At 37.9% G+C, this 19383-nt stretch overlaps 1 protein-coding gene across 3 annotated transcripts in view; it reads right to left on the bottom strand.

Annotated features, from left to right (window-relative positions):
* SLC25A21 (solute carrier family 25 member 21) overlaps positions 1-19383 on the bottom strand; it is a 516179-nt gene that overhangs the window by 142640 nt on the left and 354156 nt on the right. For all 3 annotated transcript variants that reach the window (XM_055291500.2, XM_055291501.2, XM_055291502.2), the window contains exon 3: positions 6979-7062. In XM_055291500.2, the coding sequence (XP_055147475.1) occupies positions 6979-7062 (84 nt within the window). The remainder of the gene's footprint in view (positions 1-6978; positions 7063-19383) is intronic.

The raw sequence follows: 19383 nt of genomic DNA, 5'->3' as shown, positions 1-19383 counted from the left end.
AGAGCAGCTGGGACTCTCTGCTTTCCTTGTCATCACCACATAAAAACAAGGGAGCACTCGAGGGAGGTCCAGTGGGTACCAGGAAGGGCCTCTTTGCTAAAACAAGAAGAAGGGGAGTGGAGGCAGTCAAGGCACCACTCACAGAACTCATCACAGAAGTCACAGAGCACATTTGGTGCCTTCCATAAAAGGAACTCATTTGGGCAAACCAGGCTTACAAACTCAATCAACACCCAATAATCGACACAAAATGAATCTGCATGGCAGATTATCTGCTCAGGGGTCTGAGATGTAGACCTCGTCTGAGTAAAGACTCAGCCAGATCTGAACTCCGCTGGATCTATAGTCTGATAAAAGCAACCAGCCCCAGGATCAGGCAACAGTGATGTCAGAACCATCCACTGCATTCTAGCTTGGCAATGCTAGGTGGATGAACTGGTCTCTGTTAGATGGTGCAGGAGAGTTGAGAGGGGAGAGAAAAAGCAGCAGCAACTACTGGGCTTCACGAAGTTGGAATTTTGTAAGTTGGAAGTTTAGGAGGAGGATGATGCTTGGTCAAATAATTAGATTCATGGCTGTGGGAAGAGTCAGCTCTTCCATTGTTTCTTCAAACCAATATCCCCCCACCCACACTTCCACATGAGGGTGAGGGACGGTTTCCAGAGACTACTTTACTCAGGGGGTCTTCTACAGGGACAGGTCTTTCTATTTTCAGACAGCCTATTTTCATGGCTTTAAAACCACCCAGCCATGTTACATTAGGTAAACCACTTTTTGAAAAGTAGACCCACTAAGACACTGAATTGAGCCAAACACCTTGGAGTGAGTCCACTGATAAAAAGAAAATGTCCAAATCTTACTAAGTTGTAGAGCTGTGGGCATCCCACTTCCTTTGTCTGTGTCACAAGCCACTCATTCCCCTTCTTAATGAAAACAAGAGGGAGTGATTATACCTCCTGGGGCTGTGCCATTTGTGCCGTCTGAAAGGCACTTAAATGAGTGGCACATTATCTCACACATCTGGAGTTTACCAAATTAGCCAATTATGCTCGAGCTCATAAAACGAGGCCTTAAATGTCATTTAACTAGAAAATATTATAATCACCAAGTGGTCTGATTGTAAGATGATACCTGGGGCAGCATCAGTGGTTACAGAAAACAAATCGTGAAACTAAACACAGTTCAAATGCCCCCCAAATGCAACCACATATTTTCTACAGCAATACTTTCTGAAGAATACCATATTTCTGAAGGCATCAGCAATCAACATGTTTCTCATTTGAAGCTAAGCTTAATCTGACCTAGTTGTTTCCTAGTTATTTGCCTTGAGCAAACCAATGCCCAAGAATTTTTCACATAAGAGAGCTAAGGAACAAACAGGATGAAAATCGACTGACTGAAAACCATGAACTTATCAGAAATACAGAGCTAATTACAAAGGATGGGGCAATGATTAGATTGAGTCTTGAGTTGCCAGAGCTTTGTAGTGCTGCCTCAGAATCACCAAGATTTGCTTGACTGAACATATACTGGTCTCAGAGCTTTCGTACATTACTTGAAGGAAGATATAAAGCTGCTTTAAGTCGCTGTGTGATTTGAGGCTAGGAATATCAAAGACTTCAGAATAGCCATTTAAAGAATAGCCATTTACAGCCATTTTTTCCATATTATCTTCTTTCCAGCCAATAAATAACAAAACTTGATCTTCAGTGAAAGATCAAATACAGTCTAACAGAAAAACCATGGTTATACCTGCGTGACTTTGGGTAAGTTAATTAACTTCAGTTACCTTATACAAAACATGGGCATGAGGATTCTATGTTGTATTAATAGTGCTGTGTTGATAAAAACGTATGCAAAAAAATTCTAGCATAGTTCATGGTACACTAAAGAAAATAAATATTAGTTTTATGTCTTTCTCTACCTACATCACCAGAGTATCTTGAGTTCTGTTTAACTCCTATTTTTGCCTTACTTCAGGAAGAATGGCCATTCAAGCACTTTCAGGGGAGGCAGAGTGGGAGATGGGAAGACTGTTCTGGGTTTACACTGACATAATGTATAGTCCCCTCACCCACCTGCGAACATTTCGATCACTCTTTTTAAAGGAACGACAAGTACAAAAGAGACTAGGCCCACTTTCATAAGATGCTCTGAGGTAAAGGGGAAGTGAGGCGTGATGCATGGACATATGGTAAATAGAGATATCAGCCACTGTTTGCCAGGTGAGTTTACAAAACCAACCCTATTGGTTTCAAAGGCAGCTAATTAACTAGGCTGTATCTTTATGTCTTCTGGGCTCACTTTATCACAGTAGATGGACCTATTAGTTTATTCTGTCAAACCAGACACAGATGAAAAGTTGTGGTGATGATGAAGGTACTCTCAACAGTGATATTTCTTTGCTGCCTTCATTTTCTACGAGTTCTCTCTTCTGTGTTACAGAAAATAGCCTCTTTTGTAAAAACTAGCTCAGTATGAGGATTCCATATAATAGAAATCCTTACTTGGAATTTGGAATGCCTCTCTTTTTAAGCTTTAACCTCACTTCTGTAAAGCTGTGTTGAAAAACCATGTCTTATGAAAGACATGGTTTTTATTAAAAAGTACAGTGTATCTATGCTTTTTAAGAAGAAAAAGAATATTAGAAACAGTAAAGGGATTCGGACTCATGTGGTTGAGCTATTGTCTCTTGAAAGCAAGTGAATTCTGAGCAGAGAGGTGAGGAATTGCATCTCTAAGAATGGTGGAGAGAACCATTTCATTTTCTTAACGCTGGGGAAATGAGAGATCTGTGCAGATTTTAAGTGTATTAACAGACTTTAATGTTTTTAAATAAAAGAAAAGGACAAGCTCTCAAAACCTTTAACTTGGAGGAGATAGGAAAAACCAGGAGAGGTGAATTCTCCTAATTATGTCAACAGTCAAAATTGACTAGTGCTATCTTCCCTGCAGGCCACAGGCCAAACTGGCCTCTAGGCACCTGAGTAGGAAAGACATCTTTGAAAACGGAGTGACTCTAAAAACTAAATAAGAAAGTCAAAAGAACTTCTTTGACTAGGGAAAAAAATTAACACAACATATGTTAAAAGGCTTTTGTCTTCTTTTCTTCTCTTTCGTTTCTTTTTTGCTTTTTCTTTCGTTTAACCCAAGGCTATGAAATGCTCTTGCTCTGTATAAAAAATAACAGGGAGCTTTTTATTTTGTATTTTTAAAAATATTTCCATCTCTAAGACTAGAGCTCTTTGGCTTTTGGCTAACAGCATGTCCAGATCTAAAGGCATCACAGGAAGAATGTCAATTTGCTCTAGAAGCAATTATACATACGGTATAGAAAAAGGCCAGTTCCACTATGTAAGGACCACACATACTGTATGTTTGTTATATTATTTGATATCTAAGCAGAAGCAGAATCATCAAATTCTTCCCAAAACACACATGAATTGAAGATCTTGGCTAAGGAACTGCCACATCCAATTCAGGGATATCTGTTACTTACAGATCTCAGTAACGCTGACATTACTGTTTTGCAGGAAAGGGATACTTTCATTGGCTATGTAATACACTATGATTTTCTTAACTTTCTTGTCATAATATAAAGGTTTATATTATCAACGTAGGGCATTTAGGTACCACATCACCAGAGTAAGAGCTAGAAGAACTTGTTGACTTTTGTCACTAGGTGACCTCAAAATATTTAATCAAGCATCGAGATCATTATCGTAACTTCAGAGAGGTTCGTCTATAGAAGAGTTATCATCTCTGTTTCATTCTGCATCGTTATGATGTTGGTGTGATGACTTCCATTCATTTGTTTAGCATACTTACCGAGTGTCTCTACTCAGTGCCAAACACAAGTATAAGGAAAACAGAGCTAATTGGGACATGACCCTTAGGAAATATATTCTTGGGGTGGGAAAGGGGAGATAGAAAATGAGCTTCATAAACCAGGATGGTGCATGCTATTTTTTACATAGCATATGTAGAGAAAGAAAAGAGTAGGGGAAATAATTCAGCATATGATAGAGAAAAGAGCATCAGGGAGGGTGAAATATGAAGTCACTTTTAAATGAAGAGGGATAGTTTCTAGGGGAGGTTTGGGGATAGGGTCCTTCAGGAATAAGGAAGAGCATGGAAAAGCCCTGAGCATGTGAGAGACCAGAGTGCAGCAAACCGTCTGCTCTTCCTAGAGCAGATCTGAGTATGAAGAAGGACCACGCCACGAAAGCTCTGCACACCATGACAAGAAGCTTGAACCCAATACCATGAGGTATATTTTTATATATTTCCCAAATACTCTGAAGATAAAATAATTAAAACAGTATGATGCTGATATAGCTATATATAGATGAATGAATGAAACAGAATAGGAAATGGAGAATCAAAATGGAAAATTAGAGGGTATATGTGTAGAAGTTTAATACGTGAAAAAGGCAGCAGCATTGGCTGGGTGTGATGGCTCACACCTGTAATCCTAGCACTTTGGGTGGCCGAGGGGGGTGGATCTCAGGAGTTTGAGACCAGCCTGGCCAACATGGTGAGGCCCCGTCTCTACTAAAAATACAATAACTAGCCAGGTGTGGTGGTGGGCACCTGTAATCCCAGCTACTTGGGAGGCTAAGGCAGGAGAATTGCTTGAACCCAGGAGGCAGAGGTTGCAGTGGGCGGAGATTGTGCCATTGCACTCCAGCCTGCGTAACAGAGTGAGAGTCCGTCTCAAAAAACCCCCCAAAACAAAACAAAACAAAAAAAGGCAGCATTTCCAATTAGTGTGTAAAGGATAGATTTTTCAGCAAGTGGTGTTTGGACAATTGACTGACCATTTCAAAATGAAATTTAATTTCTATATACCACACTGCACATTAAAAAATTATCAGCTGGTTTAAAAATTGTAATGTAAAAAACTACCAGAAGAAAATGTTTATAATCTTGGGGTTAGAGAATTTTTCTAATGTGACATCATTAGATATCAAGATGGAAAAGATAGATAATATAAAATTACAATCTTTAAAAATCACAAATTTCTGAAAGCGTATAAGACACTATAGTTCTAAGACAAACGACAAGATGGAAAAATTGTTTACAATCTACATAATAGTCAAAGGATTAGTATCTATAATACATAATAAGTACCTACAAATTAATTTAAAAAATCTAATCTAAGAGAAATGGGTAAAGGACACAAAATAGGCAATTCACAAAAGAAATGATACCTAATGATATGAAAGTATGCTCAATTCCAGTAACATTCAAAGGAATACACTTAGGACAGTTCCGTTTTTCATCTATCAGATGGTAAACAGGAGATACATATCAGTGACAGATATACCAAATAATGATTTATAATGTATTTCAGAGTGTGTGAAGAAATAAGAACTTTCAAATCTTAAGGGTATAAAATCAGTACATAGTTTTTGGAAGGTAATTTGTCAACATCTGTCATATAAAACATGCATATCATTTGATCCTGTAAGTCCATAGCTAGCAATGTACTTTATTGTACCAATATATTAAAACTATAAAAATATATAAAAGTTATGTAAATATATATCAATATATACTATATATTAAAATAGATACACACAAATGTGCAAAGATAGTATGAAAATATTTATTGCACTATTGTTTATAATAGCAAGAATTTAGAAGCGACCTAAAGGTCTACCATAGAGATTAATTTAATAAATTGCCACATATAGATAAAGTAAGTTACTATGCTGTTAAAGAGAATATACTGACATGGAAAGATATCCATAATACAAGTTTAACTGAAATAAGTGATTAGCAGAATAGTATTTATAGTGTAACCTGGCAAGACAGGTAGTGATCTACAGCAGTTAAGAGCATGGGCTTTAGGGTCAAGCAGACCTAGATTTGATTCCCCAGCTCCACTACTCACCAGAAATGTGAAACTTACTAACTTCTCTGAGTCTTCTTTATCTGTCCAACTGGAATGGAACCCAACAGAACCTACATCATAAAGTTGTAAGAAGAATCCCTACTACATAATAGAAGCTAAATATATACTAGTTATTATTATTACTGTTGCATTTTTGAAAGATTATTATTTTCAGCGAATTTTCTTATAAAAACAATTTCCAAAAGCAAATATAATATTCCTTGAAAATTATACTGGATAGTTAAAAAATTTTTTTTATTATACTTCAGATTCTGGGATACATGTGCAGAACATGCAGGTTTGTTACATAGGTAGACACATGCCATGGTGGTTTGCTGCACCCATCAACCAGTCATCTACATTAGGTATTTCTCCTAATGCTATCCCTCCCCTAGCCCCTCGCTTCCAACAGACACATGCACACATATGTTTACTGGATACAGTTTTTAACTGAATCTACACATTGAAGATAATTTTAGCCTATGTAAACAAATATTCTATTTATTTGATCATTTAATAGATCAGATGATTAATTGGACGCATCAATTTTTTTTTTTTAAAGACAGTCTTGCTGTCACCCAAGCTGGAGTGCAGTGGCACCATCCTAACTCACTGCAACTTCCACCTCTCAGGCTCAAGCAATCCTCCCACCTAAGCCTCCCAAGTAGCTGGAATTACAGGTGTGAGTCACTGCTCCCAACCTTGATGCATCAATTTTTGATACAGATCTGTTTTATTTGTATATTCATAAACTAGAGTGTGAACGGGGAATGAATTTGGACATTATATTACAGTACCAAAATAAAGAACTATTGAGTTTAGAAACTTTAAACAGCCCTAGTGGCATAAATTAAGAATTGTCCTCTTGTCATTAAACTAGTCATTAATATCTTCTTGTAGTAGTTTCCATTATATATACATTCAGTTTTCAGTCACATTATTAGGAAAAACATAACAAAGTAGAAAGGTACCCTTTTAAGTATTTTGCCCCTAGGAAGACTAGGAAAATAATCCATTCGAAATGAGAAGACATGTTAAGTAGAAACATATTAAAATGGCTATACGAAGAATATACATACCCTTCCATTTGGAAAATCATTCGAAAGCTGTCTACCAAGCTTTTATAACTGTTTGGATCGGTTGCACATCTCTGAATCTGAAACCTAGAAGCAAAATCAAACCAAAAATTCTAAGTTAAAGATTTTGCCAAATGGTTTTTCTCATTTTTTAAAGTCTTAGCAACTCAGCTTTTCAGATTAATCTAGAATATTCTGCTTTAGTATGGATTTTATTCATTTATTAGCCTTATATAATCTTTACCTTATTTTCATAGTCGTTAAAATTATATTTCTCTGTAATTTAATGAAATCTATAGAAAAAAATGTATTTTCATCTATTTCTTAGCCAGGCAGATTTGCCCTGAGGCATTTGTGCTTTTTCCTTTTGTGAAAAGCATACACAGATATCACAGATTGTTTTAATGTAGAATTCAGAATTCTGAAAATGCATATGAAAAAAGTCAGTAGTGCTATTTCTTATCTTAATAAGTGTTCCTTGATGGCAATTTAGTACAAAGGTTAAAAATACAGAGTAGCCTGAATCTACAAGGAACTGAAACAAATTTACAAGAAAATACCAAACAACCCCATCAAAAAGTGAGCGAAGAATATGAACAGACGCTTCTCAAAAGAAGACATTTAAGCGGCCAACAAACAATGAAAAAATGCTCATCATCACTAGTCAACAGAGAAATGCAAATCAAAACCACAATGAGGTACCATTTTACGCTAGTTAGAATGGCAACTAATAAAAAGTCAGGAAACAACAGATGCTGGTGAGGCTGTGGAGAAACAGGAACGCTTTTACACTGTTGGTGGGAGTGTAAATTAGTTCAACCATTGTGGAAGACAGTGTGGCGATTCCTCAAGGATCTAGAACCAGAAATACCATTTGACCCAGCAATCCCATTACTGGGTATATACCCAAAGGATTAGAAATCATTCTACTATAAAGACACAAGCACATGTGTGTTTATTGCAGCACTATTTACAATAGCAAAGACTTGGAACCAACCCAAATGCCCATCAATGATAGACCGGATTAAGAAAATGTGGCACATATACACCATGGAATACTATGCAGCAATAAAAAAGAATGAGTTCATGTCCTTTGCAGGGACATGGATGAAGCTGGAAGCCATCATTCTCAGCAAACTAACACAGGAACAGAAAACCAAATACTGCATGTTCTCACTCATAAGTGGGAGTTGAACAATGAGAACACATGGACACAAGGAGGAAAACATCACACACCGGGGCCTGTCGGCGGCTGTGGGGCAAGGGGAGAGAAAGCATTAGGACAAATATCTAATGACTGTGGGGCTTAAAACCTGTAAGATGGGTTGATAGGTGTGGCAAACCACCATGGTGCATGTATACCTATGCAATAAATCTGCACGTTCTGCATATATATCCCAGAACTTAAAGTAAAAAAAAAAAAAATACAGTGTAGCTAATAGGGCCTAATATTGATCCTGACTGTAAATTTGGAATTCATTCTGGCAGGCAGGAGTCTGCATTTGAAGCAAGAGGTGGGGTTGTATATTGAGGTTGTATTACTCTACAGTTTACTATCACTACTCAGTAATGGAACAAGGTTGATAATTCTGGGTAGTTCAGGCTACCCGGATCTTCACAGAAGCATAGTGCCCTGCATATAATTAGAGCTCAATAAACATGTGCCCCATTTTTGAAAGGTAAATTCTTTTTTCTTCTTTTTGCATATGATCATGCATCTCTGAACTCTTAGCCCTCCAAATGTGGAAGGAAATTTCCAGTACTAGGGTCTTATCTTTTTGTTTTGTATTTGCTCTGCAGTTTGTTTCTAAAGAGGTTTGTAACAAGTACTCTCATTTCTCCCATACCTGAGTTGTTCTCTATACTTTGGGTTCTTTACCCTGCCTGTTCCTTGTGCTATACTTTATTGTTCCTGTTGTAAGTTAGGGCTCTTGTTCCTTCTGTGGGAGGGAAATCCCTCCACAATTTTACCTGCTTTTTAAAAAGAACTTTTCAAAAACACTTCTGATATTATTTAGTTCAAAATGCTTTTCTTAGATTTGGCTTGATGATATGAACACAACTTCTACTTCTAGTAATAACATATTTTATAGTTCTAGGCCTCACAGAATTATGCTACAAACTGACACGTATCAGACAGAAGAATGAGTGTACTGCTTTGACTGAAGCAGTTGGGCATATGGCCAGAGTGAGTGTGGTATAATACTGAAAAGCAAAGCAAGGCTGGAATTACATTTAGTTTTGTAGAGTGGAAAGTTGCTAGATGTGTTTGTGAAGAAGTACTGAACAGTACTGTGAAGAATTTTGTGAACAGTACTGTTCAGAGAAGTGGGAGTTCAGTCTTCCAGCAGAGATCTTTGCAATAAAAATCTCTAAATGAATATCTATTGACCAACTGGATGGATTAGAAAGGGAATATGGCAGGGAGAACAGTTAGGAAGGAGATACAATAGTCTGGGTGAGAAATAATGGTGCTAGAATATAAATAAAGGCACCAGGAACATAATGAAAGGGGCAAGCTTGTTGGGTAGTCCTTTTTCTCCTTAATTTTTTAAAATGCCACATTTAACATATTCTCCTCTTTTTTTGGGGGGGGGGACAGGGGCTTGCTCTGTCCCCAGGGTGGAGTGCAGTGGTGTGATCACGGCTCATTGCATCTTCCAACTCCTAGGATCAAGCTCAAAGGATCTTCCCACCTCAGCCTCCCGAGCCGGGACTACAGGCATGCACCATCACGCCTAGCTAATTTTTAAAATTTTTTTTGTAGAGGTGGCATCTCCCCTTCTTGCCCAGGCTGGTATGGAACTTCTGGGCTCAAGCAATCCTCCCGCCTCGGTCTCCCAAAGTGTTGGGATTGCAGGCATGAGCCACTACTCCTAGACAACAAATAACTTTGAAACATACAGAGCAATTTCCAAAATATGACTTTGGTTCAGTTCAAATAAGAATCTTCATTTCTGTATTTGCATATTTGTAACCTATATTCATTGCTGAGTATAAAATCCTTTCTTACATCTAGTGGGAAAAACCAAGACTCTTCTCTAACTGTTCTTTTAAAAAAGTATTCAAAATAGTTTTATATATTATGAAAGTATTATATAAGCATAGATGCTTTTCATAATATCCGTAATAAGCTTTAATTAAGTTCATTTATCTCAGCAAATTTCTTTCTAGATGCATTTTCCCGAATTACCAAATATTTTCTTAATGTGTGCCATATGATTTAGGATGCTACAGGTTTTACAAAAACCCAGAGTATTACCTTCAACCTCAAGAAGCACAAGAAAGAAAAAAAATAACAATATAAGAGGAAATATGCAAAATGTGAAGTAGCATCGACACTGGGTTGTCCAGGTGTTCAAGAGGGGAGCAATTACTGCTCTCTGCAGAGGGTCAGCAAGGGTTTCAGCGAAGAGAAGGATCTGAGCTGACTCCTCGTGGGAGTTAGAGAGTAAATCAGGAGGAAGCATGCCAGTTGGGGAGATGACAGGAACAATGGCCAGTGAGGGAAAGCTGTCTTTTCTAACAGGGAAGCAAACACCACAGCCGCCTACCCCGTGTTTCCTTTGGGAAAATGTTACAGTACCCTGCTTGATGCATGCACTTGGTTGCTCAGCGTGCACGGAGATCTGAAGTGGTTTGGTAGAAGGTATACAGGAGCTAAAGTCAAAGCCCAGTATAAAGCACTTGACCTTTTCTGCTGCTCAGCTCAGCACTTCAGCTACCTCAGGATGGCCATTGCACAATTGCATGGCCCTGGTTCAAGATGGGTCTGTGAACAAGTCAGCAGATGGGCCAGGCAAGCATGTCCTATGTCTAGATATTCAGCCTTAGCCTTTCCTTCCCTTCTGTGGTCACAGACCTCAGCTTTGCCTATGATGTCTGCATGCTCAGGTAATTCCCAGGTGGGTTTTCCGACAGCTTGTGCAAACGTGAATACAGAATATGATGATTTCACAAGTCTAGGCACTTCACTCACTAGTTGCAATTTCTTTTTCTCTTTGCAGAAGCAAATAGATAATATTTCCAATCTATTGTTCATTCACTTAATAAGAGTTCTTGAATACAACTATTTATTATACACTCTACTATTTGGGGGCTTACAAAGAAATAAGAAAAAGCCCTGTCTTATAGAAGCTTTCAGTAAGGTGAAAGAGATGTGCAAATAGATGACTACCATACACAAAAACTATTGTTTACAAATAGTGTTTCAGAGTATCAGATGTTTAGAAATAGTGTTTCAAGAATATCAGATGCTAGTATCTTACTGGGGATGATCGGCTATTTATGGGTGGGAAATAGTACTTTGCAGAGACAATGGAAGGGAAAGGGAGAGGGAAAATAAAGAAAGACTATATTGGGGCTACATATCTGCAATTAAACTTTACCCACAGATTTTAGAACAGGCAACAAGAAAGGGCAGTCCATGAAATCCTTGAGGAGTGCTTCATTTAGGAGCTGACTGTCTGATGAGTGACGCTGATTTAATTACAACCAGGAGCGGCAACATCAAAATAACATTACAAGAGCAGAGTCCATAAACTGTGTTGCATGAGCAATGCAAAAGCATGGGCAGGCATGGTAACTACTAAAGCCCCAGTAAAGCCTCCTTTCCATTCTTAACTATGCTAAAGCTGCGAGAGACCCCATTACACAGGCTAAGGTAAGAACAGTTGTCTCTTCTACTGTGTATCTCACATACATCATGTCTACATTTTGCAGAGAAAGCACTTGCAGTATGTGGTTGCAGTATTTTGTTCCATTATACATGACTTATTCTGATCACAGAGTTATCAGTTCTTCTCAGGAATCTGTTTCAAGTTGATATAATTATAGTGCATTTTGGTCAATCATGTAAAACAGCAATTTCCTTCTTCCTCTGCTCTACATTTCAGCAACTTAAAAGGTTTCTCTCTTGGATTGAAGCTTTACATCAGCATGTTCCAAGCTGCATTTTCTGCTAACAAATTCTCTCTATGCTCAGGGAGACAATTTTCCAGTTACGTAATACAACCCCTTGTAAAATTACAAAGGCAAAGCCACACCACTCTTGATTGCATTTAGAAGAAAGGGTTGGACTTCTCCGTTGTCCTAATAAAAGCAGCTTAAATACATCTGGAATAGCCATCTGAGTAACTTCTTTTATTAGAATGGAAACTTGCTGCCACACGGACAGAGTGGACAATGAAGTAACACTTGCGACATATTTGGTGCTTAACATCCGATCACAATCACACACAAGAGAAAGGAATGTGGCTCAAACCCTAGGCTACATTGCAAAGGAGCCAGATACCTATCTGCCACTGTGCTCATAGCCAAAGGACTGCACACACTTAACAAATGGGAGGAAACAGGCCCTGTCATTCGCCAGCCACAATACTGAGTGAGTTAGTGTGGTAGCCACCAGGGTAAGGAAGGGCTTCTCAATGTTCCCAAACAAATGTACGAGCATATCTTTTAGACAAAAAATGTTTGCACTAATGGAAGCATTTTTTTTCTAAATTAGCTGAGAGTCATGACTGCAGCATTTTGCACTGTCTTCACTGTGTGCTCAGTGATATTCTATTTTAAACTAGTCTGTGACTCAGTCTCAGCAGAGATATGCCACTTCCATTTGTTTGAGTACTTCTGAAGATATGGCCAAAAGAAAGGTATGTCTGTAACAAATAAAATGGCTTTGCTGCCTTAAAAGTCTCAAGACAAGGGTGTTTGAAAATTCTAAAATCTCAAATTTATGCAGTGCCTTTATTTCCAAAGTAATTTTATATCTATCATCTTCTTAACAAATACTGAACGAGTCTATTCTGGGGAGTGGAGGCTTTAGAAATAAATTTGTACACTATACACTATATATGCATATATAGTATATATACATATACAACTTACATATTATACATTTGGTGCAAAAGTAATCGTGGTTTTGGCCATTACTTTTAATGGTGCCTAACACCCAATCTTTTAATGGCCAAAACCGCAATTACTTTTGCACCAACCTAATATAACTTATATATTCCTATCTTTATATGAATATGCAGTAATTGAATTGCAAAGGGTTGGATTGGGGTAGATGATAGGATTTGTCCTGAGGCTACATTTGCATAGCGCACACTCTGCTTTTTAGTTAGATCATACGATTATTCGGCGTGCTTTGGGAGAGGGAACTGATGGAGACTGGCAGTGGGAAGCCATTCCAAGCCACCCCTTTGGCACTGCCACCAATCCCTAAGCAAATCAGTGAGATAGGTAAAGAGCATTTCTGGCATCACCCCTGGATCACTTCTTAGTTCAGTAGTGTTCCTGTGCTCTCTTCTGCCTTCTCCCATTCAGCTCTGCTTCTGGAAACACATTCACATCCATCATTCATCCTTATTGTGACTTTTACTTTAATGTGCCATCCGTCAAAATGTGTCCTCTCTTATAGGGATTTCAGCTATCAAAAAGGAGATAAGAAGGTTTGTTTTTGTTTAGGATGAAAATGCAGGGCATCCTTACCACCAAAGCCAGCCCTAAGTGCCACTTTTCTCCCCTTCACTGGCAATTTACGCCACAATGCACTAGGCTATATAATAATTCCACCTTTGAGTCAAAGGAGGGGAAGCACTTTGAGGAACTGAGACACAGACTGGGAGCCACCGGTTATAATTCCAGTGCTGCCACTGACTCACAGTGTAAACTGGTGAGATTTGTAATTTAATCCCTCTGCCTTTTTCCTCAGCAATAAAATGGGACAATTTGATTTGAGGGAGAGCAGCACACAGACTTAATATTTGAGTTTGCTAGCCATAAGAGAGAATAGACTTTGCCTTTTGTATTCTAAAGGCCCCAAATTCCATCCTTTCTAGAGACGGGAGACTGCTAGAAAAAGTTGTATATTGATAATAAGTGGTGATGAGCCTAATGAAACTCCCTGCAGAGATTTCTGTGAATGTGCTATGAACAAAGATTATTAGTAATTACCTGAATATGACATGTGTTCCTCAATAAACACTTGAGAAGCCCACTAATGAATCAGAGATTAACAGACTAAAGGTTTGCAATTACAGAACATATTAAAAGGATAACTGTAGGAAGATTAAATAAATAAAGATTTTAATTCACTGTAATTAGCCTTTCTTACTGAAATTAGATGTTGCTCCTACAGAGTATGTTTGCTTTCTTATGAGTTGGTTGAGCATAGCCAAAGTCAGACCAAACATGCAAAGACATGTCTGAGGTTTTGAAACTTATGTGTACACACCGACCTCACCAACTCTGGGCAAAGACCCTAGAAAGCACATCTTCAGAAGAATTCCCACCATGTATGTTTGCTTCCCATTTTCCGAAAAATCACCACCCAAGAGAAGAAATAGCACCTTCCTACAGGAGATAACCACTGGGGACTGTGCCTTTCTCATCCCTCTGGAAAGAGCCCACCAGATGGTGGAAAGATGACACTGCTGGTTTTGAAGATAGTTTTTTTTAAGCAAGTACTGAGCAGGGTGGGGTGGGGGATGGCTTCCTTCTAACATTTCTCTATGTCCATAGCTTTACTCTTCCAAGTTGAAGTAACTTGTAATGTGAATGGTAGTTTTTAAAAAAATTTAGCTGTGGGTATTTTGTTTTCACTTCAGATTAAATATAATAATAATCTACACTGGCTGGGTGTGGTGGCTCGCACCTGTAATCCTAGCACTTTGGGAGGCCGAGGCAGGTGAATTACTTAAAGTCAGGAGTTCAAGACTAGCCTGGCCAATGTGGTGAAACTCTATCTCTACTAAAAATATAAAAATTAGGTGGGCGTGGTGGCAGACACCTGTTATCCCAGCTACTCAGGAAGCTAAGGCAGGAGAATCACTTGAACCCAGGACATGGAGGTTGCAGTGAGCAGAGATCGTGCCACTGCTCTCTAGCATGGACGACAGAGCGAGATTCCGTCTCAAAAACAAAATAGAACACCAAACCAAAACAAAAAAAAAATAATAGTAATAACTACGTAACATTGCCTTAGCACTGACTGAGCTCAACAGGGCCTCTAATCATGTTCGAAGGGTGTGGTTTATAGTTCCAGATATGAATTTTCGTCTCAGCATTTACTGAGCTCCCCATCCGTACAAGGAACAAGGTTAAGGGTTTGCGGGCCCCAAAGATGAATAACACCCAGGTCTTGCCCTATAGAAGAGAACAAACCAAGGTGTGGGACAGGGGATGTTAGTAATTAACTATAAAACAAGGTAGAATATGCATGTTAAATAGAGATTCTAGGAACTTGGTTCACCTGCAATGTAAGCATTGCCTTTGCTTGTTGCTTTCACATTCTAGGCCTGGCATCAATTAACACTGCAAAATAATGCTAACAAGTCCACCGGGGTCATGGAGTTTGGCTCTGCCCAAGCGGTGATCACTAACTGAAGTTCAAAATTAGTACTCATACATATTTGGCTGCTTATCAAATTATCCTAAAAATCTAGGGAAAGATAGATACTTTTGCTGATTGTTGCTTAGTCATTTCCACAGGACACAGAAACCTATACCCGGTTAAAATTAAGATGTTCTTTGCCTGTTTAAAATCTATATGTCTTTATTAGGTGTAGGTGGGCAAGGCTATGCATTGGCTTAACATTTATATACTGTAAAGGAGACCAATAAATGTCTCTATGTTATTATAAAACAGTTTATAATTTGAAAAAATATGTAACCTGGAGTGCTCAGTCAGCCTAGATAATCACTACAGATAAAGTAACAACATCTTGGCAAGGCCACAAAGACAAGGAAAATCTTCTGTGCTATGTAATTTTGAACATGTTTTTTAACAGAGCCTCAAAAATACTATCTCTCTGAAATATCAGATCAACCCTGATAGCCTGAATATACTTTAAGTAATTTCCTGTGATCCCAGACACATCTAATTGCAGTTCCTTTCACAAGCCAAGGAGATTTAAAGACTGATATTTTGTGTCTGTACACTTTACAATTCAGTCTTACAGTACACTTAAATATCCTATAAATAGTTCATCATTTTGCCAACCACAGATTTCACTACAATAAACATTTACTTACATATCCTTCTTGAGTATGGTGAAATAGATCTAGTTTTGTACGTCTTTCACAATTACAAGACATATGGTATTTCTAGTATTTGGAATCTATGTAAAATTTGACATTGCAAAATGAATTGTGATAAGAGAGTTTATTCCACCATCTGGCACAAGTTCTTCTACTTGTTTATATTACTTAAGGGATAATAACTAACTACACTGACAATATAATTCTAAAATTTATTTTAATGACAATATGCTAGTTAACAAGTCAGAGGCAAATGATCATTAGAGATTACAACCTAAATCTAATAATGTTAAACCACAAGTAATAAAATAGGCTAATTAACATAGCTGTATAATTAAAATGCTCCAAGCATAAACTGGTCTCCATTAAACAAAAGCTTGACTAGCATAACTTTCAATTATTTTGCTTTGTAAAATACATGTCACATCATAAAACTATGCTTAATATCAGATTATAGTGCTACCACTCTTTGAATATATATATGTATGTATGTATACATATATTTAAACTTCATATTTAATGCTAACAAATGGCTTCACATCCACATGCCCTTACTATATTGTCCCACCTGCACTGACCTAGGCTGGACATTACAGTGGTTAATTACCATGAAACCAACTCATATTTGGGAAATGGGGGAAGGATGAATCAAAGACTGGAAACAGAACCCATTATCAAGGTAATGAGAATACAGAGGATCACACCAACCTCAGCCATCGACTATTAAAATTACAAAATCAAGACAAGTATCATAGTTTTCCTGCATTTTCCAAGTAATTACAGTTTTAAAAATTTGACCCCCCCAACCCAAAAAAGTTACCTGTGCATCTCCTCTCTCCAATCCTCCCAAGCAACCCCCTTGAGTCCACAAGCTTTTCCTGTATTCACTCACTAGCATCTAGTGCCTAGTGAGTAAGAAGCACAAAAGACCATCCTTACCTGTTGAACCTTAGCTCATTGTTCAGGATGAGACTGAAGTTCTTGGTTTCTAGCTTTCATAACGGATTTCCAGAACAGGGAATCTGAATGTAGTTAAATCTGCTAGAACCCTCTCACTGGCCCTGGGAACTGAGCCACTCTACAGAAAGTATGCACTGGAGAACAGGAGCCAGGGGCCCAGTGAAGGAGTCTGTTGGAGAATATGGCGTCTCTGGAGACCTAATATACTATTCCATTTTCTTTTAAATGATCAAGTGTACCCACTGTATAGCTTATTTAGCACTGATATGGATGCTTTTCAATAATATCAAAGAAAGAAAGATGAAAAGAATGTGGGTTGCTTTGCATTCACAAGCATAATTGCTTATACTAGGAAAAAACTGGGGAAATAGAGATACGAAGCTTGGCTAATAAGGAAGAAAATATGCTTATTCTTATCATAGTTGAGGAAAATTTCAAGGGAGGTTTTTATTTTTATATCAAGATCGACCTCACATGTTACCAAGATTTGGATTGGTTGTTACCAGTTTCAAATGAGGACACAATTTTCGAAAGCAAAATTTCATGGATGGATCGAACCCCAAACTGACAAACAAATGGTAGTCATACTGCTTACTTTTATATCATTTTCAACGTTGAGAGCATTGTTACATATATAATCTATCCCAGTGTGTCCTCTAGTTTCACAGTTTCCTTATGTTTGTAGGATTAACATCACTTAGAAAAGAAAAAGTGCCAGTTTGGAGCTAAAAGGGCTCCGGGCTAGAGGAAGCAGTTTTCTGCTTCCAGTGGCACTGTACTAAAAATTTCATCTCTAGTTCAGTGAGTGACCAGTAAAAGTGCTACTCTGAACTCAAGCTTTTTCATTAGTAAAAAGAGAATCACTTATATAGCCCCCAGCTGACAATGAAGTTTATCTCTGGAATCCTTAAAAAAAAAAAAAAAAAAAAAAAAGCCCTCAGTGATCTGTGATGGGGAGAGAGAGCCAGGCTTCCAAGAAGCTGTGTCCATTTAATTCGATTCCTCACTGCCAGGGGTATAGACTATGAATGGAGAGAGATCTTCCCTTAGGGGAGAAGAGACGGACATCTTTGTAGGAGGTTTTAGATGCAGGTAGATAGACATCTTTGTAGGAGGTTTTAGATGTAGGTCTGTTTGGAGAGCAAAAGACGTCACGTGATCTCATGTGATCTCTTTTAACCTTCTCTTCATAGCTAACTGCATTGATACATTCTGGACAACAACAACAATAAAAGATCTGTCTATATTCATCTATTCCATGCGGCTTACTTATTTCCAAGTGTTTAAGTGCGTACTGAATGCCTGAGGAATATCGTCAAGGCCAGTATAAACTAATGAGCTCTGTAGCTTCTCTTTGTCTCTCTTTCATCATCTCTTCCTCTTTCTCTTTCTCTTAACTAAATGCCTTTAATAATAAACATTCCATTATGTCATGAACGCATACTCAAAAGAGACCCAGTGGAAGGGTGTGGTTTCATCATTATCATCAAATTACATGTTAAAAATAATTAAAAATCACTTAGAATACTGGCAACAGAAGAGATGCATGAATTAATCCAACCTAGTAGCAGGTCCAACTTGTCCATAGAACTTGAACAAGAACAAGAAAACTATGCTTCACTAATTAACAAACGTTTAATAAAACCAACTCATATGTTTGGCAGTATTATAGGCAGGTGCTTTGCTGGGTTGCAAAAAACACTACAAGACAGTCCAAGTCATTTAATTTTGGAAAATGCTGACTTTAGCTAGCAACTTTTACGCAAATGTAACTTTGCATTTTAAAACATAATTACCTTTAGAAAGTAACTCTCTGTTCTACAAATTGAGATCTAGATAATTGGGTGTCATGGGAAACCTAGGTTTCCTAAAATACTAAAAATTAAACATAATGCATGCTTTTAAAATGGGACCCAAGTTAGAAATCTACAGTGAATATATAAGAATTAAATCTCCTCCTTTAAATTTCTGCTGGGGTGAATTGTCGTATCTAATGAAAGTCTCCCCTCATTCTCATTCAACGAATCCTCCTGAAATTTAAGTGGGCAGATTAGAGTTAAACATCTGGAATTTCAGTCACTCCCAAGTAATACTATTGAGTATAAAAGAGCAAAAAGTGTTCTCAAATAGTGGAGTTTACAGATAATTCAAGCTAACTAACATTCATTGAATGCCTACTCTGTACTGGGCACCTAAGTGTTAAACTCTGCTTTACTAAGACACCAACCCTCTCACAGAAGTTTGCATTACAATACGAGACAAACATGTAGCATTCAAACATTAATAACAGGCAAGTCTTCCCAGGTTTGTCTTATTCTTGCTTGCCTCATTAAATAGTACACAAGGAGCCCAATGTAGCATTTTTGGGATCAGTGGGGACCTCTTGAATGGGAATTACCCTCCTGT

This window comes from Symphalangus syndactylus, chromosome 9 (genome assembly GCF_028878055.3).
Source record: "Symphalangus syndactylus isolate Jambi chromosome 9, NHGRI_mSymSyn1-v2.1_pri, whole genome shotgun sequence".
Classification (NCBI taxonomy): Eukaryota; Metazoa; Chordata; class Mammalia; order Primates; family Hylobatidae; genus Symphalangus; species Symphalangus syndactylus.
Note: the sequence above shows the minus strand (reverse complement) of the source record. Positions and strands in the feature narration are given on the sequence as shown.